A 25087-nucleotide genomic window follows, 5' to 3' on the forward strand; every position below is an offset into this window, starting at 1 on the left:
TGTTCCTCATCCTGTCACCTGGCACCACTGAACAGTCTGGCACCATGAGTGGATCCCTTCATAGCCTCGTCTTCCCCACACCTTTATTTGCTACGCCCTTAAAGCTTGTTAGCTCCAGGATTTCCCTGACTAGGGGGTGCATCTGCTGCCCGTGCCACTGACGATAATGAACCTCCTTTCTCGCTGATCAGGCTTGAAAGCACGCAGAGATTTCACCCCAAAGAACACTTGGCCTAAGCACCTCGCAATGCTTGTGCCGAGCATGACAGAGTCCCAGCCTCCGCCTGGGGCACGCTGTAAGGCCGAAAACATATGGCTCTCTCACACCACGAGGGACTCCATGGGGCAGAGCAGGGCACGAGGGCCCTCAGCCTGCCCGCCCCTCAGCCTGCTCGTTCAGCACAATGCCGGCCCCTCAGCCTGCCCGGCCCTTCAGCCTGCCCGCCCCTCACCATGCCCGCCCCGGACGGACGCGCCGTCCCGCCCCGCCTGCCCGCTCCGCCCTTCCGCCGGGACATGGCGCAGGAGCTGCGGGGCATGGACGGCGACGTGGAGGATGGCGAGCTGTCCGGCTCCGACTCGGACATGCCCGGCGCCGGCTCCCCCGGACAGGTGAGGGCGGGCAGCGGCCAGAGCGCCGGGCAGGGGAGCGCCGGGCCTGGGGGCTGCGGGACGGGCAGGCCGCGGAGGCCGTGCCTGAAGGGCTTTGCCGCCCCTGAGGGGCTTTTCCCGGCTTGGGACTCTCGTTCCCGGGCCGGTGGCTTCTCCCAGGGTCGGTGGCTCGTCCCGGGGCTTCTGTCCTGTCCCTGCTGTTGTGGCTGTCCCTGTGCTGGCACCGCCGGGGCCTCCCCGGGGAGCCGGGGCCGCGCCGGGAGCGTGGTGCGCGGGAACAATGGGCGCAGTGGCGACCAAGGGGGCGAGCCCTGGCTGACCGCGGGAGAGCCCTGGGCGCTGCCGGCCGCAGGAACCCGCGGCTCTCCCGCGGTCTCCGTGCCTGATAGAGAAGCCAGCGCTGTCCCCGTGTCTCCCTGTGTCCCTTTATGGCTCTCCCCGCCATCAGCCTTAAGGCCAGCACAGCAAGGAGCTGGAGCTGCTGGAGCCAGGCCAGAGGAGGCTCCAGGATGAGCAGAGGGACGGAGCAGCTCTGCTGGGAGGGAAGGCTGGCACAGCTGCCATTGCTCAGCCTGGGCAGGAGAAGCTTTGGGGTGAGCTCAGTGTGGCCTTGCAGGGCCTGGAGGAGCTGCAGGAAAGATGGAGACAATTGCCAAGGGCTGGAGGGACAGGATACAGGCAATGGTTTCCACTGCTAGAGTGCAGGGCTGGATGGGATATTGGGCAGGAATTGTTCCCTGGGAGGGTGGGCAGTCCCTGGCATAGGGTGCCCAGAGCAGCTGTGGCTGCCCTTGGATCCCTGACAGTGTCCAGGGCCAGGCTGGACATTGCGGCTTGGAGCAGTGGAAGGTGTCCTGCTATGGCAGGGGTGGCACTGGGTGGTCTTCAAGGTCCCTTCCAACCCACACCATTCTGATTCTTAGAGGATATGAGGAATTTAATCTTTATTTAATTTGTACTAAGAGTATCAGGTATTCACAGTGGTGTGCAGACAGGAAAATATTTCAAACTAAGATCTGTGTGTGGCAGTGTATGTGTAAAGAATTTTAGTTTCTCCAGTTATTTTGATCTTTGTGGTATAATTCTGAGAAATGAAGTGAAAAAATAAGTTTTTTACAGAAATGTTCAGTCTTATTTATGCTGATTTTGGGGCTTTTGCATTACACTTGAAGTTAAAGGTTTTTATTGCATAACATGGTAAGTTGAATACTTCTCTTTTCTGTTTGCTGTTTGGAGGAAGAAGAAATGGCATCTGTGTTGATGAAAGCAGTAAGGCTAAAGAAAGGATTTTCATTTCACTAGAAAGTGATGAAAGAGATCTTATTTTGAAAGGTCGTGGGACAACATATAACTTTATGATAAGAAATCAGTCAGAGAATAACTGGAATTAGGAGTAAAAGCACTTCTTGAGTAAATGTATATCGGTGGAATGATGTTTTGGTGGGAGGTGTTTGTTCTATTTCATAAGACATAATTAATCCATGGTGTCTTGTTTGTTTAAAAGAGGAGAAACAATTGCTTCTGTAAAGGTTCTGCTGTCCCCAAGTTGGTCATGTGCTGTCCCGACTGAGCTGGGATCACAGAACACTCTTAAGTCTGAGCACCGTCCCAGTTTTGTGGGTTTGGTTTTTTATTTTTGGTCATTTGGTGTTCTCACATGAAACTCCAGAAGTATTAACTTCTCTGCTGTGTGACAAACCTCTGGTATTGTTGTTCTGGTATTTCACTGCTCTTAGAGTTGCTGTGCATCTTGCATCTTTGTCCAGTTTGTGCATATTCACCACTTTTCCAGTCCTGTATTAATTTTTGCTTAAGGAGAAGAGTAACTCCTGATGTGTTTCTGTGTCAGCCATGCTCTATATCATGTTCATGCACTCAAAATACAGGAGTTTCAAAGGGGCTGTGGCCCGAGAGATGCTTGTGGAGGACTGCACGGCCACAAGAGTCAGAATTTACATACTTTAGCTAATCAGCGACTTGACAGCTCTTCTAATTTTCATAAATAATGGGATTTTATTCACTTTTTAATTCCAGAAGCTGCATGCTGGCAGTGATTCCTGCAGGCCCTTCCAGAGCAGCCTCTCATCCTGTGCTCCCAGCGTTCCTTACAGGACCACCAAGAGCTTGGACTCCAGTGAGGAGAGTGCCTCCGACTCCGATGACGACAGCTGTCTGTGGAAGAGAAAGAGGCAGAAGTGCTTAAACGTCTCCCCAGCCAAACCCGAGCCCTTCCAGCTCAGCCAGAGCCACCAAAAACAGACTGCTCTGCATGGCAAGAAGGTCAACAACATCTGGGGCGCAGTGCTCCAGGAGCAGAACCAGGATGCAGTGGCTACTGAGCTTGGGATTCTGGGCATGGACGGTTCAATTGACAGGAGTAGGCAGTCTGAGACTTACAACTACCTGCTGGCTAAAAAGCTGATGAAGGAAGCCCAGCAGAAGGAGGCAGAGACTTTGGATAAGGAGCTGGATGAATACATGCATGATGACAAGAAGACATTGGCAGCAGAGGAGGAGAATGGGCAGGGCTTCCTCAAACGGAAGCGGCATGTGAGAGAGAGACTGGGGGAAAGGCAAGAGATGAAATACAAGGGAAGGTATGAGATAACAGAGGAAGATTCAGAGGAAAAAGTGGCAGATGAAATTGCTTATCGGTGAGTTTAATAATGGTGCATCTTCACTAAGCATTGGTGGTTGATGGAAAGAAGGGGTGGGGGAGGGGGAAGCCCCCCTGCTGCTAAATAAGATGTCAGATCACAAAAAACACTTCCAAAATCCTGGGATAGAAATGCATCACTGTGGCTGGTAGTCTTGTAAACATTGTTTTAGTACTGCCTGTTTCTGTGAATTTTTTTTTTTTTTTTTTTTTTCTAAAAGCCACCAGGATGGTTTGCTATTTGAGAATAGCAAGGAAAAATATTGCTTCTCATTATACAGCTTTAGTAGTGCCTTTGTATTTTTGGAAACACCCCATGGTTGTTTGGGCTTTGACAGTAATGCACACATGCTCTGGTCACCACAGAAATCTGTTTTAACTTCAAATCCTTTGAAACTGTAGATAGCTTGGACAATGCAGTGTTTTGGATGGAGTCAAACTGCCACACTTCTCTTTCAGTGTGCAAGGAAAGAAAATTAGGATAAATAGGGAACAAGACTCAGAAGATTTACTGGCAGTTAGCTTGACATTTAAATAAAACCTGTGTTTATTGATCATAGTTGTTTTTATACATGTGGTATTACTTCAGAATCTGGGAATACTACAGCAATTAGTTATTACTTCTGTTACTTGTTCTGGGTAGTTACTCATTCTTAACTTAAAAACTTCAAACATATACCTTGTAATAACCTCCTTTTTGTTGTAAAGAGCTTCACTGAAGTAGAGCAGAAGTTTCTTCTAAATTGTAGTGGCAGCGGCATTGAGCTGTATCAATAGGGTTCTGATTGTAGTTTGTTTTGTTCGCTTTTTATCATTTATCATAGATCAGTCAGTAAACTGATTTCTTCTTTGTTATGTAGGTTTGACTGAAACAGCACATGATATAGGGGAACTTCTATATTTTCTGTTTTCTGCAGTTGCTGATTTAACTGTAAAAAGTTAATTTTAACTATTAAATGCACAAGAAGCTTTTATAGTTTGATTTCAGAGGCTTATGCAGGTCTTTGCAGTTTTATATTTCACACATATCAAGAAAAAATAGGCATTTTCATTGAAACAAGTTTTAAAAATGCATGCTTTAGGTAAAAAACATCCCTCAGTAGCTCAGTATTTTGAAATCTGATTCAATAAACCATTTGAACACTTAGACTCTTGAGCACAAAGTAAATTATTCATCGTAAAAGTTCCACAGTCAGTTATACTCAAGGAATTACCCTGACAATAAATGTGCCTTTTCTCTCCTCCCCCCATCCCATTCAGACTTTGTGAGCCAAAGAAGGATTTAATTGCTCGAGTAGTGAAAATAATTGGGAAGAGAAAAGCCATCGAGCTGCTGATGGAAACAGCTGAAGTGGAGCAGAATGGTGGATTGTTCATAGTGGTAAGGAAAATGTCATCCTGTGGTTTGCCAGGGATGGGGAGGGCAGCACAGCTTTTTACTGGTAGAAAATTCACACAGTGCTGTTGGAAGTCTCTGGTGCTAGACATGTTCTCCTGGAGTTTTATGGCCTTCCCTTGCCCTGAGACTCCCCTAGTAAAGACTCATGTAACCTTCCAGCAGGATTTGAGCGAACATTAAGGTGAATGAACCTGGAAATTACCCAAGTTCTGTGCTGACATTAGTGTCTCATCTGCAGGGATAACGTTGTGTCTGTTACTGCTCTCCTTGGAATCTTTCCCCTCGCAGACTTGAGATTGAAGGATTCTCAGGCTTGAATAAAAACCAGCATTTCCAATATACCATTTACAGAGTAACTCCCAAAAGGAAAACTGTTTGCTTTATTAAGGGACCACTGGTTTGTGTATCAGCAGAGCAAAACTGAGCACTGATTTCTAACAAATCATCATTAAAAACCCTATACTGTGTGGTCAGGTTGTCAATTTTTAAAATGTTTTTGTTCTTGTTGAATAATGAGCTTCACTGTAAAAAACACAGTTTGTAAGAAAAGCTGTGGGTAGGAAAAAGTGGGTGAAAACTAGGAAATGCTTCCACTTGATTACACTTTTTAAGTTCCATTACTTGGAAGTAGAACAGAGGCAAAAAACAAGTAGGAGGACGCAGTCCAAAATAAATCCCACCAAAATAAATTTTAAAAAAACCCAAGCCCCACCTCCCTCCTTTGAAAAAGAAAAGGCAACAAATTCCAGCCAGGTAGTTGTGCTAGAAGCATTCTGTTGTCTTGGAAGTTAAGTTAAAGTGTTTACCAGAGATGAAGGAAGTCAGTTCCTGGTGGCATAGGCTGCTTTGGAACCAGATCAGAGTACACTCTTTGAAAGGCAGATATCAAAAGGCACCATGAAATGCAGATGATAAAAATATGTTAAGATGTGCTGTTTCAAGAACCTGCTTAAAACCTGTTCTTGGAATTCTTAGATTATATAGTACATTATTTAGCAGGAAAGTATCACATTTTGCACCAGTATCATGCAGTTTTTACTGTAAAAGTAAGGTTTTATACTATAAAAGTAGGGTTTTATAATGCAAATTTTAATTGACTAATAATATGATAATTAGAACTTGTAATTTGCAGAGGTTTCAAAGCTGAGCCCATTCCACGCACTGTTGTTGTCTAAACAGCTGGGTCAAACATGAGGTGGCGAGGAATTTTGAAGTACAGGTTGTGTTTCCTATGCCTTCAGTGCATAGGAAATGCAAAATCCTGTTGATAAAACAGACAAGTTGTAGCATTTCTGAGTGCAATGATTAAAAAAACCCTTGAGATTAATATAATTTTATTGAATTTGTTTTAGACATTTTACTGGGCTTATGTGTTAGGAATGCTCTGGGTGTTTAACCTAGTGCATAACTTGTTGCAGATAACTGTGAGAGTAGTTAGAATATTAATCATATTTTGTGTCTTCACTACCAAAATCAAGTTTAGTGTGTAGTTTTAACAATTTAGCATTATATTCTAAAGGAATTATTTAACTGCATGATTTTCCTGTCCAGATTTAGCAGGCTGATTGTTGACCTTCGTATGACTAATTCAATCATAAATTAGAAAACAGCCAGGGTGATTGTCATATGGTATTTGACACACCAGAACTTAAATTGAGTTTATTCTGTCTCAACACTGAGTGTTGCCTTAGAGGCTATTTTTTGTCAACACTTAGTATTAAGCTTGCTATTCAAAATTTCCTTTGTCCCTATTAAGAATGGCACCAGGAGAAGAACACCTGGGGGTGTTTATTTAAACCTGCTGAAGAACACACCAAGCATCAAAGAAGAACAAATCAAGGTAAAAATATTTGGAGTTCAAATATACATTCTCGTTTGGGTTTTTTCTTCTTACTAAAAATGTCAGGACTGAAACTCTCTTAACTTGTAAAAACTGTAACTGTTTATTTCATTGAAACCAGGCTTTCACATTCAAAAGACAGGCAAAAAATAAAATACCTACTCCAAATTGTTGAACTACCAGATTGTTGAATTGCCATTAACACTAAGCAGAGAGTTTTGCATGTTCCCGGTCGCAAAAACCTATTGAGGCAGATGAGGTTGTAGAGTCTGGCAGAGGTAAATGTTAGATTTTCCTAATTTGTATATTTATATTCTTGCAGCTAAGCTGTCTATATTGTATTTCTCCCCTTGCAGCTGTGTCATTGTGCATGGATTGAATGCGGGTCTCTCAGCAGAATATTTTTATCCTGTATAGCTCCAGCTATGGCACCAGGCAGAATCTCTCATTATATCAGTTGATGGTCTGAACCTAATATGAATTGTTCACTGGGCTCATCTGTGGTGCTCTCTAAATCAGTTTTGTAAGCTTGTAAACATTATTTCTCTGAGATGTTCTAACTTTTAATAGAGGTTTTGTTACAGGCTTTTATTTTGTTTGTAGGTGGCTACAGATCATTCTGTAAGCTCTTTCAGTCTCTGGTACTGGGAATTGAGAAAAAGCCAACTTTGTGTCAACATTGTGATTCTTTGTTTGGAGAAAAAAATAAACAGGAAAATAAAATCCGAACATCCTTTCATAGATTACAGTGCTTAGAAAAAATTTTCAAAAGTTGCAAGACTGATCACTTTACACTATCAGAAAATGAATCTTCTGTTCTATCCTGCTTCATTAAGTGCAGTCTGTCCTCACACTTCTGCTCTCAAGAACAAGTATCTTAGTTAAATATTGACCGGTGTTTGTAATTTTTTTTTTTTTATTCCTTCATATTCTTTTTAGGAAATACCAGTAAAATGACATGGAAAAAATGTTGCTAATTGTTTTCTTTCCAGGAAATATTCTATCTGGAAAACCAAAAGGAGTATGAAAACAAAAAAGCTGCCAAGAAGAGGAGGATACAAGTTCTGGGGAAGAAGATGAAGAAGGCCATCAAGGGGCTTAACCTGCAGGAATATGATGATGCATCTCGTGAGACTTTTGCCAGTGACACAAATGAGGCTCTGGCTTCCCTGGATGACCTGCAGGAGGGGCACCACGAGGCAAAGATGGAACCTGAGGATACTATTGAAATTGATAATGCCCACGATTTGGAGATCTTTTAGTTACTCGTATTCTTGATAACAGAGTCTCTATAAAAACATGTTAAATAAGCGTTTCTTGTAATTCTGCAGCTTCTTGTTTTCAAAGTGTGAGGAATACTTGATGCTGAAAAATAGGAGGTGATTCTGAGCTAAATTTAACAGCATGAAAGACTTTTAATTATCCTGTTACTTGTTTGCTGAGTCCTCAGAAACTGTCAAGATTGTTCTAGATAACAACCCTGCGTCACATTAGGAAGTGTTTTTAGTCAGATGTTAGGTTTAGGAGTTAAGGCTGTGTTTTAACCAAATAATTCTCTTTTAATTTGCTGAAGCACACAGCTTCATACAGTCATCAGGTGAGCAATGCTCTGTTACTACAGATGAATAGAAAAAACAGTATGAATCTAGTCTTGACATAAGAGATCATATATTCTTAATGTGGCAGTGTATTGGCAAAAACAGCAGTATTTATAGGATTAAGACCTGTAAAAACAGATTGGTTTGTGAAATTAACTTAATTTTAGTGGACCTTTGAATAGGAACCTTGTAAATAAGCAGTATTGAGCAATGTATGTTTCAGATTTCTGCAGTTTTATTCTTTGTATTCCAATGGTGACTTGAGCTTCCTGTTTTCCATGAGTAGACATGCACTTAAGTTCCATGGATCTGTTTGCAGACAAATATAACTGAAAGCTTTCAGAGTAGTGAGATTTTATTAAGCTGGGTTCCCTTCAAGGATCTGTAGACTGTACCGCAGATACAAACACTTTACCCTGCAGTTCTTGTTCTGTCCTCCTCCTGTGTGCAGTGAGATAATGTGCAGCTTGCAGAAGATCTGGAGTTTTTCTGTGCTGACTCTTGCAGGGGATATGTTTTTTTTTTCATTTACTTGATGCAGGAAACTGTTGTGTAGTTTGTTAATTCAGCCGAAAACTATTTTTTATGTTGAATATTGTTTTTAATATAGCTGAAGAACATGTGCAACACTGATATGTATGATGTCTAAAGTATTTTGTTACTAATAAGTTGTGGCATTTTTTGTAAGTAGACACTATTCAGCCCAACTTTTGTGCATAAATTTTGTTAACCTTTGGGTCTTTGAGTTTCAGAAGGAAAGTGTGTCGGTATAACACATAATCAGTTTAGAAGATTGAACAATTCAATTTGGCATTTAACATTTGAACAAATCCTTCTTACACGTAACGGCACATTCCATTACCTGCCTTACTAAACCTGGGTTTTGACATTTCTGCTTTTTTTCTGTTCACACAAAACAGAGCTCCTAATTGTTAAAAAGTTTCTCATCAGCTGTGCAGCAAGCCTTTGCAGGTAGTAGTTGCTTGTGCTGAAATAACAGAATTTCTAATTTTTCATTAATTTGCCTAACCAGTGATGGTCAGACTAAACTGGTAACTCCTGTAAGGGAAACAGAATTTTGTGCTGTTCAATTGTTTTAAGACTGTACCATTTCATCCTGGTTTTGGGAATTGCTTGGGGATATATCTTAACTGTTTTCTGGATAGAACCAGCAAATTGTAACATTGTTTTAAGCAATTTTTAATTGTTATGTGATTTGCACTGTGTATTTTTTAATGTTAATATTTCTAACCTTGATTTCCCAGGCAAGGGGTACCAAAATGGTGTGTAAAGTGTTGTCTTTAACAAAAGGGTGATAGGGCATTAAGCTATTGGAGAGGGCAGTGAGGATGGGGAGGGGTCTGGAGGGGGGCCCTAGGGGCTGAGGGCACTTGGTCTGTTCAGCTGGAGGAGAGTGAGGGGAGACTCACTGGAGTTCTCAAAATCCTCAGGAGGGGAAGAGGAGGGGCAGGCACTTCTCTGTTCACTGGTGACCAGTGTAAGGACTCCAAGCAATGGTATGAAGTTGGGTCAGGGTTTTCAGGTTCAGATTGGCTATCAGGAATAGGTTCTTCCCCAGAGGGTGGTTGGGCACTGGAACAGGTTCTCCAGGGCAGTGGTACCACCACCAAACCTGACAGAGTTCAGGGAGTGTTTGGACACTGCTCTGATCAGGGACAGGGTGGGATTTTTGGGGCTGTTTAGGGCCAGGAGCTGGACTGGATAGTCCCTTCCAACTCAGCAGATTCTATGGTTCAGTTTCCTCCCAAGAGGAAAGAGACCTTTTCTTACCTTGTGGTTTTTCTGTACTCTCCCTGGCTTTCAATGGAGTCCTTCCAAAAGCCAAGCAAATTCAAAATTATAAGTAGCTGCCATTTGCTCTTGGTCCCCCAGCAAGCTCCTTGTGTTTGGTATCAAACAGGTTGCATTAGGCAGCCCCAGTTTTTGTGTCTGCACCAGACACACATACACACCAGTCTGTCCTGGGCTGATCCTTGCACAGGGAGCAGCCCTGCCAGTCTTTTGTCTTGGAACAGATGTGTATCTCTAGATTTTGTTCTGATAGCTGATGTTCTGCAGATAAAAATGCAAGCAACACAGGTTGGGGTTTCAAGTTTGAGCTCTTCAGGTTTCTCTGATGAGCTGATGTGGTTTTGAGGCATTATCTTTACTGCAAATAAAGACTCTCTACTGCTGGTACAAACATCACCCTCTATCCCATAAACTATGGCAGCATAATGAGGCATCCCTGTTATATCCAAAGAAGATGCTGAAAAAATGAGAGAAATGTGCTTTGCTCTGAAAACACAAAGCTCATTTATAACAAAAAACCTTTTGCTGCCTTGCATCCTGTCCTGGTTTGAAGGACAGGTGTCTGCCGATGAAGGCAGAAGTTTTCCTTCGAAATAGAGAGTTTAATTCCACTCCCCCCAAGTATTATAATAGTTTGAATCAAGGACTCTGAGGCAGAGATATGGGGGTAGGAATAACAGCTCTTTTACTAATATATCTAACCGTACAAGCAGAAACAACAGCAGTTGTTAAAATTACCAACAAAACAGAAACAGATAACTTGGTTCCAGTCCTTCTTTAGCTGCAGGCACACTCTCTCTGCACTCGGTCCCAGTGCTCCAGATGGGCAAAGCCCGACAGCTGCAGAGAGCAGGCAGGAGCGGAGGCGGCGGAGGCGGGAGGGGGATCCTCCTCCGAGCTCACCGGGAACACGAGTGACCCTTTCGAAGCCTATCCCGCCTACCCCTTTTGTCTGGAGTCGTCAAAGGTCCTGGGTGTAACCCAGCAAGCTCCATTGGCATGATAATGGGAAAAATTCTTTAAATTGACACAGTGATAGAAAAACACCCAACCCCCAACACATCCAAAATTCCAACTGGAAAACAATGATTTTTGGTACCACTGGAAAAAATAGTTTATTTAAGATTCAGTTTTACTGTGGATCTTGAAAGCATCATTTGAAGTACAATTACAATTTTACAGATTCTCTTTTCCCTTCCAAATAGATTATATCATTAAGGTGCTCTTACGCTCTCTGGGCTTATTAACTTCTATTTTCCAAAATTCTTAAGCAAGCGTGGAATTACACAGTTCAAGGTATAAAGGTGATGGGAAAAGGAGATGATTGTATTAAATATGGCATTTCTGTTACAGAGAAGATGAATTCCTTGCATTTTTTCAGAGTAAAGGGGAAGGGTTTGACTGAGTAATAAAAACAATTATTGAGTTTTTTTTTTTAATTCTGTGTTTTTATTAGTCATAAAACTTCAAGATGACAATGCTCATTATTTATCCCCTTAACTTAGACCATCCTGTGACTTAGACAAGTGTGTCAGAGCCTTTTTTTTTTTTTTTTTAAATGTTTATTTCAGTGTACAGAGAAGAATTCATGGCTACAGTGAATAGCGACTTCTTTGGTGCCCCACTCCTGTTCCTAATTTTGCTGGTCAGCAACACTTCAGACATCCAAGCCTTTTTCTGAACCATTCTGAGAATATCCATCCAGTCTTGGAACTTTGGCATCAGAGTTTGCTTAAGGCATTTGGGAATGTGGCAGAGACAATGACTGCAAGTTTCTCGCACCACCTCTTGGACTCAGCAGGCAGCTGGAAAACATGTGGCAACCTTTGCAGCAGCTGTGGCCTCTTGGTGATTTTGGACCTCATGCATCCCATCTTTTTTGTGACCTGCGAGACCTAAGAAATTCTTACAGAACAAAGCTTTATTTAAAAATTACATATTTGAGGGTTTCTCGTCTCCCCATCTGCAATGCTGATAGATCATGGCACTTTTTCAGAGCTGTGGGAGGAATGTCAGCTGTGATATATTTAATATTGCCCAGCCAAATGCATTTCTAGAATCACAAACATTTGGATCTAAATACAGACAAAAATAAAGAATGTATATCTGAAGGGAAACTCAACACATAATCTAGCTATTTTAGACACCTTTTATGTTGTTGGGTTTCTTGTTTCTTTTTTTGCTTGGCCAGAAAGATTTATTTAGTTATTTAAAGAAACAAACAAAAAAACCCAACAATTTTGCATCATTAAATACATACAGAAAAAATTACTATCTTGAAAACTTCTTCCCAAACAGAATGTTTTATTAATTGAAAACTTACTAGTGATCCAATATATCATCATGCTTGTTTAAGTCATAATCCCTTTGAAAGGTATTCTCATTTTTCTTCAGAAGTTGTAATTTTTTAGTCAGCCATCTGAATTTTTCATTTGTTCTATCAAGGATTAATGGTGTTTAGGTTTTGGGTGGTTTTTTTGTCAAACATGGATAGTACAGCTATTTACAGTAATTATTTTACATTTGATGTTTAGTTACCACTGAGTTTTGTACTGACACCTTTTCAGCCACTGAAATGTCTCTGTTCAACATGTAGAAATAGAAATAGATCCTGGAAGATGATTCTGTCTCAGAGCACCAGGAGAGACCTTGCCATGGAGCTGAAAGAAAAGCCTCCAAAAAAAATAAATGCCTTCAGAAATTTTAAGTGCTGATATCCTCACACATTCCCATTTCCAGATGTTCGGCAACTGTAATTGCTTTTCCATTTGGAAAACTCATGAGCTGCTCTTTCCTCTTAGAAAACAAACTGGAACAAAATAGTATGTGATGTTTAAATGGCATACAAAACTGCAGCAAATCTTCGTGTAGACTATTTTCTTCATAAAGAAAAGTAATTTTAAAACCCCACCAATTTGACATTTTTCCCTTGGCAAAGAATATGACAACCTAAAATACTTAAGATTTGGTGGAAAATCAGAATGTCTGTGTAGATGTAAAGGAGCTATGAAGCAGCCCAATTTTCTTGTATTTCCCTAAGTAGTCTGAAATCTAAAAAACAAATTGCATTTATATTTACTTAGGAAAATACATAAAATATATCTTGCTCCATGAAGAGCTTGTGTAATGGTGGATAAAGATCTATGGTTGACACAACCATCTTTTCCACAGAAGTTGCTACTAATACTGAATCTATCTCCATGCTTTAATAACAGGTAACACCTTCTGTCTGCTTTCATTGGTTTTTATTTTTAATGTTATTCCTTTGGCCTCTTTTCTGCAAACTGCCTAATTTCTTACCTTACAGTGAAAGGCACTGAAGATGAGTTTATGTGCCAGAACATCTTCAGTGCCTCTCAAAAGTCTGGAGCTTTTTGCAGGATTGGATGCCCCAATTTAGACAAAAGAGTGTGGATTAATTCTCAAGCACCAGATCTGGAAACATTCTGCAGTTTGAAGAATGATGGAATTAAAAGATCAGGTTGCCAAGTAAGCAGGTAAAGAAGTGCCTTCAGAATTCCCTAACCAGAAGTTATATTTTCCTGAGTTCTGCTTGCCTAGACTGACTGCCTGGGCTCTCAGGAGCACTGCTCAACAGTCAGCTCTGGCAGTGACTTTCTCCAGGAGTTTCCTGTAGATAGGTTCAAAAGCATTTATGGGATAAGCTCCATGCCAAGGGCCCTGGCCCCTCAGGACACCACTTCCTTTCCTCCCTCCCTTCCTCTCTGCTGCAGTTTTATTTACTCCTTTCACAAATGAAAAGCTGGAGTGAGACATAAATCTGCTGCAATTTTCTCTGCACAGCAACCCCATAGAGAATGGAGGGGTTTATGGATATGAGACAAGCCGAAAAGCAATTCTAAGAGTCATTTCAGCAGTTATATGAGGAGTTAAACAGATGAGATTAATGCAGGCATGAAAGAGGTTCATGTAATTAATACATCACTCTGCTGCTATCCACAAAACCATAGTCCCTGCCCAAGAGATAGCCAAGAGTAAAATCAGTAGGTTCCTCCAGCAAACCCTTTAAAAAGTGCAGAATCAGAATAGAATAGAAATAGAATTTGAGTAGAAGAGAATTAGAAATTAATAGAACCGAATAGTTCCTACAAAAATCATCTAGTTCAACTGCCTGACCATTCCAGAGCTGATCAAAAGTTAAAACATTTTATTAAGGCCATTGTCCAAACAATTTGTTTTAAGGCAGGGGGTCCGGCATGAGAACTATAGGAACCCTGTTCCCGAACCTCCTCTGAAACAGCTTTGAGCCGTTCCTACCTATCCTATCACTGGATCCCAGGGCATACAGTAGCTCCTTCTCCACATCCCCTCCTCTGTGGCAGAGAACCATGTCCCAACAGGACAAACCCAAACTCCTCAGCTACTGTTCATGGGACATGGGACTCTGGATGCATTCTAGTACCTTAATATGCTGCTTAAGCTGTGCCCAGCACTACACACAGAAAACCCTACAATGCTTCTTTGGTCTTTTGGGAGCATTTAAGAGCTGCCAGTTTTATGTGGGAAACTTAAGCCTTCCAGCAGTGAACAGGAACTGATAATGATGCTAAAGTGCCTCTGTGAAATTACTTGAGTAATAAAGTAATAAAATAATTATTTTATTTTAAAAAAAAATTAGGAAATTAGTTTAAGCGGGAAAAGGAGAATTTTCTTTTCTGAAGATGTAATTACTTTCATTTTTCAAACCAGCACACTATCCCCGTGGTTCAGAAATTCCTTAAAATGACTGAAAGTAGATTGAAGTGCCTTGATACATCAAAGCAAAGTAGGTAGATGTTAACAGCTCAACATGTAAAACCTTTAGCCTCTAAACTGAGACCACACAGTAGCATTTAATGAGCCTCTTCCAAAAGCCTAAAAGTTTTTTACAGAACTGCAGTCCAGAGCTGGTTGTACTGCAGGGAATAAAGCTGTGCTACAGCTGTCATTTTCCTACAAGTCTTTGATTTGCACTGGGTAGAAAAGAAAGAAAAACATTTCCATTGAAATGTAACCCCAAATGATTGAATCTTGCTGGGAGAAGTAATTTCCCTTGAGATATTTCATCACTGCTCAGGGCAGGGGAAGAAGGCTTAAAGAGCAACATGTGAGAAAATGTCACCTGTCATTTTCCCTACTCCTGGCATAGCAATTTCTGCATGCCCACAGCTCCCTCCAAAATACTCCTATTTAGTTAGCACTGTGATTGTCCGTAATTCCTCGTCCTCACACAAGCACAACAGAGAGTTTGCCCCAGTTGTCTCTAAGGGTGATCAGACCTCACCAGCAGCATGCAGACCCCTGGGCTCTCCTAAATGTTTCAAAGCTATCACTGTAATGGTTTCTACCCTGCTTATTGTACAGTATTCTGGAGAAAGAGTTAGACCTTCCAGGAGGTAGAACTCAGCCTCATCTGGGAGTGAGCTTCTTCCCCATTACTGGAAAAGAAAAACATGAACAGTCTGTGGGCTAAGAGTATTTGAAATTTTTCAGAGATTGTTCAGGAGACCTGAGAGAAATTGGCTGATTTTTCTTAAACTGAAAGATAAATAGGAAAGAGTTAGGTTCAGTGACTAGTGGTTCAAGCTGAAGATGTGGGAATGGCACCAAATTGAGCAGTTGCATCCCTGAAGGAAATCCTCTGCAGGTGCTGGATAATGTCTGTGAATCAGGACTGTGAGGCAGCCAGGAGGAAATCTGGATCTGGCATGTGCTGGGAGAAGAGGCTCCCCCAGAGGAAGAGTAAATGGAGGAAATAGCAGTTTGATGTCTGAGAAGTTAAGGAGGTGATATCAACAGAACCTGGAGCCAAACTCAGCAAGCTCTATCATCTACAGTGATGCTGGGGGCTCTCTGAAATCCAAATGGAGGCACAGGCAGGAAGATTCTTAATTTATATATATTTATTTAGTAATATCTAAAACTAATTTTAAAAAATGCTGACAAAGTGTGTCATCTCTGCCTTCCTCTAAGTGTCGCTCCTGCCCAAGCATTCCCTAGAGGACAGACAAGAAAATAGCTTTTTTGTCAAAAGGAGCTGGCTGTGGGGTTGTTTGTGCCACTTATCAGAGACCAATAGTATTTACTTTTAAAAACAATGATAATAAAAAAGATAACACGTTAGCACTGATTTGTATTTCTGAGCCACTTCTTTGAAGGCAGTTTAATGTTTGTAGAGCTATAATTTTTACCTTTAAAGCTCAGTCAGGTAATTACATAAGAATTACTAGGGGAGGAGGAAGGGATAATTAATTTTCTGTTCTAAAACATGCAAACACTACTTGCAAGTGAAAAGGGTTAAAGTATACAAATTAATTTAATAATAAAAATAACTATTTGTTAGATTTTTCAGGTATCTGTGAATAGGATAGTCTTTTTCTACTTGGACTTGGCAGTTGACTTAGAGTGAAGCATGAAGTTTATCATGCAGGCTGAATAAAAAAGAAATTACTTCCTTATTCATTCTTGGTTGTTTCTACATACCATATTTCTCCAGCAAAACATTCTTCTATATTGGTACACACAAGAGGAAGTGGTACTTTGCCAGGGGAAATCACAGGCAAGAAAAATTAGCTATGTCCTGAAAGGAAAGGCGGGGGAGAAATAAACATACTTTGTTGCTTTAGGTCTTTATTCCAGAACTTTGGAAAGGGTATTCTTGCAGGTCCACTATTGCCTATCTGCACACATATTTTCAGAATTAAGTTACCTCTGTAAGATGTTCAAATGATCTTTGGTACGAGGCCTGATATAATTATTCAGATATCTGCAAACTTTTGGAACAAGCAGAGTAGTGTTTGAGCCTTTGAGAAGTTTGGGAGATGATGAAAAGATTCACAGAGTTCTAGGAGACATTGGAGTTTTCTTCTGTAGTCAGCATATCAGTATCTTAGCTATTACCTTGTTTGCATTACACTACTTTCTTTGTAAGAACATATAGGAAATACATTATCCTCTAAAAAGCTTTGTTGTCAAAAGTTGTTTTCCCACTCACAAGCTACTACAAGGCAGAGTATCTTTCATTCATGAGATAAGGTTTCTGCTAATTCCAAATTTTTTTTTTTTTTCAGTAAGAATATTAGCTCAAGTTCTTTTTTGTACCCTTAGCAGAATTTAACATAGTTTGCCATTTCAAGAGAACATAAAGTATTCACTTTTGCAAATGGGTAGAGAATCAAGTAAGACCCTTCTGTGAAATCCTGTCCTCTGCTGAGCAGAGCAGATCAGATCACATTAAAGTTGGCATGGATGAGCAGTCATCTATCCCTGGATGGAATTCGGCCCTTTGTGAGGTGCCATTTGGAATTAATACCTAAATCTCTTAAACCATGAAGAACTAAGCTTTAGGATTCCAAAAATTCTTCATGTGCAAGGCAGCCAATTGTCAGTGTAAAATAATTTTATGTATTATTGTAATATAGTTTTACAATGATGCAAGTAAAAAAATATGGCCCTGTAGAAAATTAACTGAAGATCTGAAATTTATGAAGGTATGACTTCACAATAGTGATTCTCTCCTCATCCTCCTTAGAGAAAATCATAAAGGTAATATGATTTTAAATGTAGTTTCTAATAGTTTTAAGCAAGAAGCACAGCAGTGACCAAGAAGCACTCAATGTACTCAGTGCAAAAATGAAGCTGATTTGGGGAAATTGCTGCAGTGTCCATTTGGTGACATCTAAGGCCAAAATTCATAATGAGACACTCACAGATCATGGAAAGTCTTACATTTGGAGCCTTACCTGACCAAAAAATAAAATGAAATAAAAATACAGGAGCATGAATCTACGTAGAGTATGCAAAAGGGCTCATTGAAAAGACTTGCAGGCAAAAAAATAATAAAAATTAAATAATTCTCTGCTGTTAACTCCAGGGCACCATTTGTAACAGATGTAGGAAACTTCAAGAAGTGTTGTTCTACAAGCAAATTTATTCTGTAAAAAGCAGTTATTAATGAAAACTACAGGGTGATATCAGTTTTCCTGAAGTAGTCAGGATCAAAACAATAAATCTCTGCATAGATATAGATTTTTCTTTCTGAATATAGATTCTTCTTTCTGAAGAATTTGTTCTGCACATACCTGTGCACTGAAAAATGTTTATAATTATATTACTGGTAGTTTAGAAGGTAAGAACCTGCCAGTAATGTGCATTTCCCTCCAAAGATAAGAATCAGTGTGCCAAAATTAAATACACACATAATCAAAAAGTAATAAAAATAATAAAAAGATTAAAAACTTTTAAACTTGCAGAACTGAAATTCTCTTATGGTTACAATGTTATATTCATAAAGCCCAGAACTAGAAATTTATAGCCAAATACACTTTGAAATTTCCTTCTCAAGTTTTGGCAAATCTTTACATTTGTCCTCAAAGATTTTTATTTTTTTTCTAAAATGGCTACTTGAGTGCTTGTATAGTTTTCTGGGAATCCACAGTCCCACCTAACTTAGGGCCACAAATAGCTGGGCTGTGAAAAGCTACTGCTATGACAGTTTTGAAATTGCAATATATTTCCTCTGACAAATGAGATTTAGGACAGTTTGACAGATACAGCTAAAGCAACACTTAAAATGAAGAGGTTTCAACTAAAAACTTCAGGAGCCTGCACAAGTCTCCTTTATTTTGAATCTTCAGAAAACTCATAAAAAACATATATACAGAATTTCCACTAGAGAGATACTGTAGGGCAGTATTACACAGCTAAGGAAGGAAGTTTTCTTCTGGGCTTAGGAGGAAGACTTGCATTGAAAATGTTTTGTGGCTTACAATATGTCAATGCTCTGTATCAGAAATTCCTTGACAGATTGAAGTAATCAAAGTTCCTAACTGTGAAACAGTACCATTTTCACAAGGCTTCCTAATGAATGTGACTTTTCAAGAATAACTCTACAGCCAAGATGCCAAATTTTAAGATCATAATTAGTACCTTGCTGACTCATTTAACAAAACCATAAGGCTATTATATGCCCCTGTGCCCTCAAAGTATGAAAGCTGGTGTTTCCAATGCCTGCAACACCCTTTGAACAAACTCTGACACTCCTTGTTTTTGCAGCCACATAAAAAAGGCTATTGGTATAAAACTAAATATAAGAGCCTGTCTGGACTAGAAATCTGCTGCATATTTATTGTATTTGCACTATCACCCCCAGCAACTCCTGTAGGAGAAAGCAGACTGCTCACATCCTAAGATTTTAGCGTTTTCAGAGAAGTGAAGACTACTGTGCTTCAAAAAGCACCCTATCCTACTCTCGTTCCAACAGTCCTTCCTGTGCTGAGAGCAGCCCTGCATGTGGGGTCTCACCTGGGCAGGGCAGTGGGGCAGAATTCCCCCTCCCCTGCTGCCCACCCAGGGAGATCAGCCCAAGGCATATCTGGCTTTTTGGGCTGCAAAATAAATAATTTGTGTTATCCCTATAAATAGAGTCAGTTTGCCAGCCTGAATCCTGTGAGGCTTAGTGGCACCTGTGTGATCCTTTAGATATAAAATGCTGGGGCTGGTGTTGGACCTCTCCCCTCTGAGAAGAACTTCAGAAAGTCTGGCTGTCGTTTTTGCCACTCGTGACATTGTGGGTGGGAGTCTGATAATGCCAAGACAATGCTTCTGGGTCCCTTCCAACTCAAAACTCTCTGTTTTTTGTGAAACCTTCTCTGAAGCTCCCACCCTGCCTGCCAGAGGCGGCTGGCTTAGGGAGCGCCCTGCTCTTTGAACTTCCTAGGGTACCTGACGATCAAGGCAGTCCGTGCTGCCGGCATCGAGGTCACCTCCAGGGGCTGAGGGGCTGTGACCCACAAAAACAGAGCCCAGGTGAGCCCCCGTATCTGCAGAGACGCCCCGGCTGCCCCCAGCCCTCGCTCCCCACTCACCGCTGTCCATAGGAGCCGGCATCTCCTCAGCCCGGTCCCTCGGGCTCCGTGCGGCCACCCCTGGGCACAGAGCTCCGACAGCTCCCGGTGCCCTCCCAGCAGCTCCCTGTCCTCGTCCCTCAGTGGGGCTGGCCCCAGTGACCACCAGCAGCCCGGGCGCGGCACTGAGCGAGGTGGCCACCGAGCCCAGCCGTGGGGGCAGGAGGGGCAGGGGAAGCCGAGGCCCGGGGCGTCCCCTGGGCTCGGGGGGCCGGGAGCCAGGCTGCCCAAAGAGGGGCCCCGGTGTCACCATTGCACCTGAGGGTCGCCTCTTCACGGGGCCCGAGGGTCCTGCAGGAACCTGCGGCTCTGTTCAGCCCTGTTCCCGTCTCTTGCCAGCTGAGAGGGCACAAGGGCACGGACACGTCACAGAGCCCGCAGCTGCCACAGCTCCCTCCAGAGAGAGAGCTCTCCCTCCCTCTGTCCAGATCCGCCCTCCTGCTCGCAGCAGAGCGGGGAGAGCGGCCTCGAGAGTCCTTGGGGGTTGTGTTGTTGAGGACAGACAAGAGTACGTCTCCGGGCTGTGGCTCTGACCACAGTACGGCAGCCCTGGCCCAGCCTGGGCCCTCCACGGCTGCTCCAGGGGCATGAGCTCCTTCCACTTGGAGGAGCTGTGCAGCAGCAAGGAGGGCTTCCCTGCAGACCTGCAGCACAGCAGGAGCTGGGAGATGGCAACAGGGCCCAGGGATGGAGCTTTGTTCCTGGGGTGATCCCACCCTTGTGGATCCCCACCTGGGATGTGCTCTCACCGCTGTCTGGGGGTTCCTTGGGACAGCTGTGGGGGACAGGGACTGAGGCTGGAAGCCCTGGCCTCCAACAGCAGTGGGGACAGCTGGGAAGCTTCTGGGGACACACATGTCCAGCCTTTGTGGCCAGGGGCTGCTGCCAAGCCCTGCTGGAACAGGCAAAGGCAGGTGTTGGAAATGGCCATGCCATCTTCTCTGCCGCTGCTCGTGCTCATCCTGCAAGGACCCTTCCCACAGGCTGGGCTAGGGAAACGCTGTCACCAGCCCTTGCCCCAAACCTGAGGCCTCCAGGAAGTGTCAGCGCCCTCTCCTGACCCCCCCACCCTACCCCCCTATGCCCCCATGCACCCTTCTTGTCTGTGTGAATGAGAGGGTCCACCCCAGCACAGTTTCCCAGACAGGCTCCAGACAGGAGCAGTCACCCCAGCTCCTGACTCCCAGCTCAGGCCAAGCCTGCACCCTCCCCGTGGCCGTGGCTGCTAACACGGCTGCCCCAACACAGCCCTGTTAGCCATCTCGGCTCTCTCTGAGCAGCAGTTGCTCCGAGGTTGCTCCGAGAGCAACCACTGCTTGAATGTGTCAGGATCCTCAAGTCCTTGTACTGCTGGGTGTATTCCCCTTTCTCACTCTTGGAGGCCAGCAGCTGACAGAAGCTCAGCAGAGGCGGCAGGGCTGCCCTCTCCATGCAGCTCCTGGTCCCTAGTAGCAGCTGGGGGCAGACCCAGAGCTTCTCCTGCTGATTCACAACCAAGGTAATGAGGCAGGTGTCCTCCTCCTTAGTGGGGAAGAGCCGGATATACAGCTCCATCAGAGCCTTCTCCAGAGTCTGAGGCTCAGAGAACATTCACTCCCACAGTCTGAGGCTGTCCCTGCAAGTGGATGTCCTGCAGCACTCCTCAGGTCTGGCAGCCAGAGAGTCTTAGCATCCCTCTTTCCACAGGGAGCAAGCCCTTGGGGCTGACAGCTCTTATGTGGTGCCACAAAGGTCAACATGCTGTGGGCCAGTTTCCAGGCGTACTCGTGAACCAGTATTACCAGGCTCTCCATAGCTGACACTGCACTGTGGTGTGCTCCAAGTTTTCTTGGTTGCTGTTCACAGTTTGTGGGACCTGGAGGGGCCACAGGTAAGGGTGGTGCAGCACTGGAGTGCAGCCTTGTCAGCTGCCCTTCCCATTCCTCTCTGCTGCTGTAAAGTGGTTTCAGGTGTACCCGGGCTAGGGAGGGAGACAGGCTGGGCCCATGGGCACATGAGACTGACCCTACAGAGACCCAGGACTTGCTGGTGGGCACCACTGGAGGTGTGCTGGGCCACCAGAGTGTCCCTTGCTTTGGGACAACAGGAGGGTTCCCTCCAAGGACAGCCCTGCCCTGGGTGATGGAGGGGAGACCCTCTGTGGGGGTGACACAGGTGGCACTGCAGCAGAGGGACAATGTCAGTCCTATGTCCAGTGGCCCCATGCAGGCAGTGGGGTGGGGGGAGGTGTGTGTGTAAAATGTTAGCGTTTCCTAAACCCTCTGGGCCCACCCCATCCCACCTCCAAGGCCTGCTGGAGAAGGCTGGCTTTCCTATTAAGCACAGTCATGCTTTATAATTATTTAATAGTTGATAATGACAGTCTTCCAGATGTGGGTGAATGGAAATGAGACATTTTCACTCCAGAAAGGACTAAATATTTTCTAGAGGAGCAGCTCTGGAAGTTAAAACCTATCAAAACCCCAAACTCTCCAGATCTCTAGAAAAACATATGAGAGGTTCTCTGACTGGCAAGAGAACAGCATATATGAAAGACAAGCAGGCTGCTAAAATCTGTTTTTCTGAAATTCTGTGTTATACTTGTCCAGAGATGTGGAGCAGATCAGCTTCACAAGTGTTCACCTTAACTCAGAGAATCTGGGAAACTCACCATGACTGCTGTTAACTGCCACATGCCAGACTAGACTTAGGGCAAGTGTTTAATTTTCTTTAAGTTGTTTAATTTTGCACTGACTCACACAACAGGTTTGCTTTCCTCCCCTGCCTCTAAGGGGACAAGGATCTGTTAAGTAAGACTTTGAATTGTGATTAATCTGACAAATTCATATAACTAACCTTTGAAAACAGAAGTGACAGGTTCATAAAACTAATTACAAAGTCTCAATTGCCAAAGATGGCAATAATTGATGTTTCTGTAACCATGAGCATATAGTGTGAAGTGAAGTTGTCCTGTCACAGGACCATCCACAGCAATGCACTCTCATGTACTAGTAGAATTAACACCTCTGTAACTTCATTACAAAACCCTTTTTTAAACAAAACCTAGTACTTCTGTATAAGTGTAAGCCATCTCTACTAACAGCTGGGTTCTTTAGCAAGGAGATTCTGTATTTACAGTCTGGTTTGTAGCCTGTTCTGCAGAAATGCAACTTTTCCAGTTTTGCATGGTCTTTTTTAAAGTGAGCCTAACCTGACCTTCATGTGGAACTGTGTAATTAGGAGTTCCTGCTTCTCCTTTACCTTCCACAGCTTCTCTCTCTCTCTCTTTCGGTATTTTGCAATCACTGTGGGGAGTGATTTCAACCACAGCTAACAGCCATATCTCTGCTTTTCCCCTGTGGGTAGCTCTGCAGTGTGGGTAAACAACTCCCTGGGATGTTCTCAGCCAAAACCAAATGCCCAGCCCATGTATTTGTCCTTTCAAACATGTCCCTGCATGGCTCATCTGCCTAAGCAAGGCAAGCTGGAAAGTGGTGGTTTAGATGATGATTTACACGATGAAGACAGCACAGTGCAGTTCTTGTGATGGTTCTCTTTGCTTCTGCTCCTCCTGCTCTGCTTCTGCTGCCTCTGTACTCCTCAATCTTCCAGTTTGTCACAGGCACATGCTGCGTGTTCGCATCCCAAATGTGTTTATTCATCCTATTTTGGCTTCTCCTGAAGAAAGAGATCCCGCAGAACACTAAACATCATTTTCTAAGAAAGTTTTCAGCATGAAAGATTCAGCAGAAGTTAAAAACAGACTTTCCCTTCTACTTGAAACAGCCGTTTTTAAAAAATTGCAGATTTTTTTAATGTAATTTGTTTTTTTTTTCATATCATATACTCATTTAGCTCAAACAATATTGATAGCTCTGTTTGAATCCTGGTAAGACATAGTGCTAAATTAATACCTTTAAAGTATTTTTTAAGGAAAGGCTTCAAGTTCTGCATGAGAGAATGTACAAAGTGCAGTGTAGTCATACTTAAGTTATTGCTATACAGAAAAGCTATTACAATTTGCACAGGGATCATGCAGCAGTCACAGTTATCATTTTCACATCACTGAAGCCAAAAAACAGGGAGGAGTATTACTATTACCCCATCTGCTCATATGAGGAATCTCCAGATTTTGCTGTTTTTCTAAACAGCTGCAGACACCCCCATGCTCTCTCTTCCTGCCATGGCTATTACAGAAAAAAAATCTCTATTTAGTTTTTGTTATTTTGTATTTTTGTTTGAAAGACAGGTGTCTGCTGATAAAGGCAGGACCCTCTCTTGAAATGGAAAATGTAAACCCCCCTCCCTCCAAATTATTATAATTTTGAAATTAAGGGGCTCTCAGGCAAAGATATGGGAATAGGATTAACAGTTTTTTTATAGGAAAATTAAAATAAAAATACAGTAATATAAAAAAACAAAAACACTGACAGAGTCACAATACAACCTGACACCCTGTCAGTCAGGGTGTTAATAGCAGTCCAATTCAATGGTGGCTACAGTCCTCCTGCAGTGGCAGGTGTGGTTCAGCTGAAGCAATGGTTCTGGAGAAGGGTGCTGTATTTCTCCAAAGGTCCAGCGATGATGTGGAAAGGTTGGTTTTCCTCTGGAATCCAGTGGAAAAAAGGCTGCTTTGGTGTTCCAAATCTCAGTTTTTATCTAGGTAGGAAATGTTTGGCTCTTCCCCCTGGGTGCAGCATCTCCCAATGGGATGATGTAATTTTATCAGTCATACAGTGGGACTCAGTGGCCCATTAACAGACGATATCTCCCTGGAGGAAGGATGGGTTGTGGAAAAGATAAAGAACATTGCTCCACCTGGTTTTAACAGATGGTGATAGAATACAAACATGTAGTTATATTCTGCATTGCAATCCAAGACACTTTGCTTAGTTTCTTGAAAGCCGAGACTGAAGAGAATCAAAATTCTCTTTTTGATTCTTCTTTAGCAGACATTCCCCAGGTGGAAAAGACCAGTATTTTCTCATAAGTCCTCAGGTTAAGTAATATAAAGTTAAATATTTTTATATTCTTCTTTTTTAGGAGAACAATATATGAATCATTGAGGTAACTCTCAGACAGTGGACACATATGCAGAATGTATTCACTATGATTCTTGTCCTCTTTAAAAATAAATATGGTATAAATGCAAAATATCAGATATATATATATACATATATATAAAATCCATTTTAGCAATACAAAGTTGGCAACAGCAAAAATAGCTCTTTTACTAGGAATTACAGGATCTATGCAAATTTCCCAAAAACTTTTCCAGATTCTAGA

At 42.7% G+C, this 25087-nt stretch overlaps 1 protein-coding gene across 1 annotated transcript; it reads left to right on the top strand.

The window, feature by feature from the left end:
* The first annotated feature begins 488 nt into the window (after positions 1-488).
* PHAX (phosphorylated adaptor for RNA export) lies at positions 489-9315 on the top strand. Its single transcript, XM_056513981.1, has 5 exons — positions 489-612; positions 2647-3266; positions 4529-4649; positions 6424-6507; positions 7500-9315. The coding sequence occupies exons 1-5, from the start codon at positions 517-519 to the stop codon at positions 7767-7769; spliced, it is 1191 nt and encodes a 396-aa protein (XP_056369956.1). The 5' UTR covers positions 489-516; the 3' UTR covers positions 7770-9315.
* Positions 9316-25087: the final 15772 nt, after the last annotated feature.

Source organism: Oenanthe melanoleuca, chromosome Z, assembly GCF_029582105.1.
Source record: "Oenanthe melanoleuca isolate GR-GAL-2019-014 chromosome Z, OMel1.0, whole genome shotgun sequence".
Taxonomy (NCBI): domain Eukaryota; kingdom Metazoa; phylum Chordata; class Aves; order Passeriformes; family Muscicapidae; genus Oenanthe; species Oenanthe melanoleuca.

What these genes read in the sequence shown, in the direction of transcription:
- PHAX (XM_056513981.1), top strand. Translation starts at nt 517, where the DNA reads ATGGCGCAGGAGCTGCGGGGCATGGACGGCGACGTGGAGGATGGCGAG. An exon ending in GCAGATGAAATTGCTTATCG is followed by an intron (nt 3,267 to 4,528) that starts GTGAGTTTAATA and finishes CATCCCATTCAG; the next exon opens with ACTTTGTGAGCCAAAGAAGG. An exon ending in ATGGTGGATTGTTCATAGTG is followed by an intron (nt 4,650 to 6,423) that starts GTAAGGAAAATG and finishes GTCCCTATTAAG; the next exon opens with AATGGCACCAGGAGAAGAAC.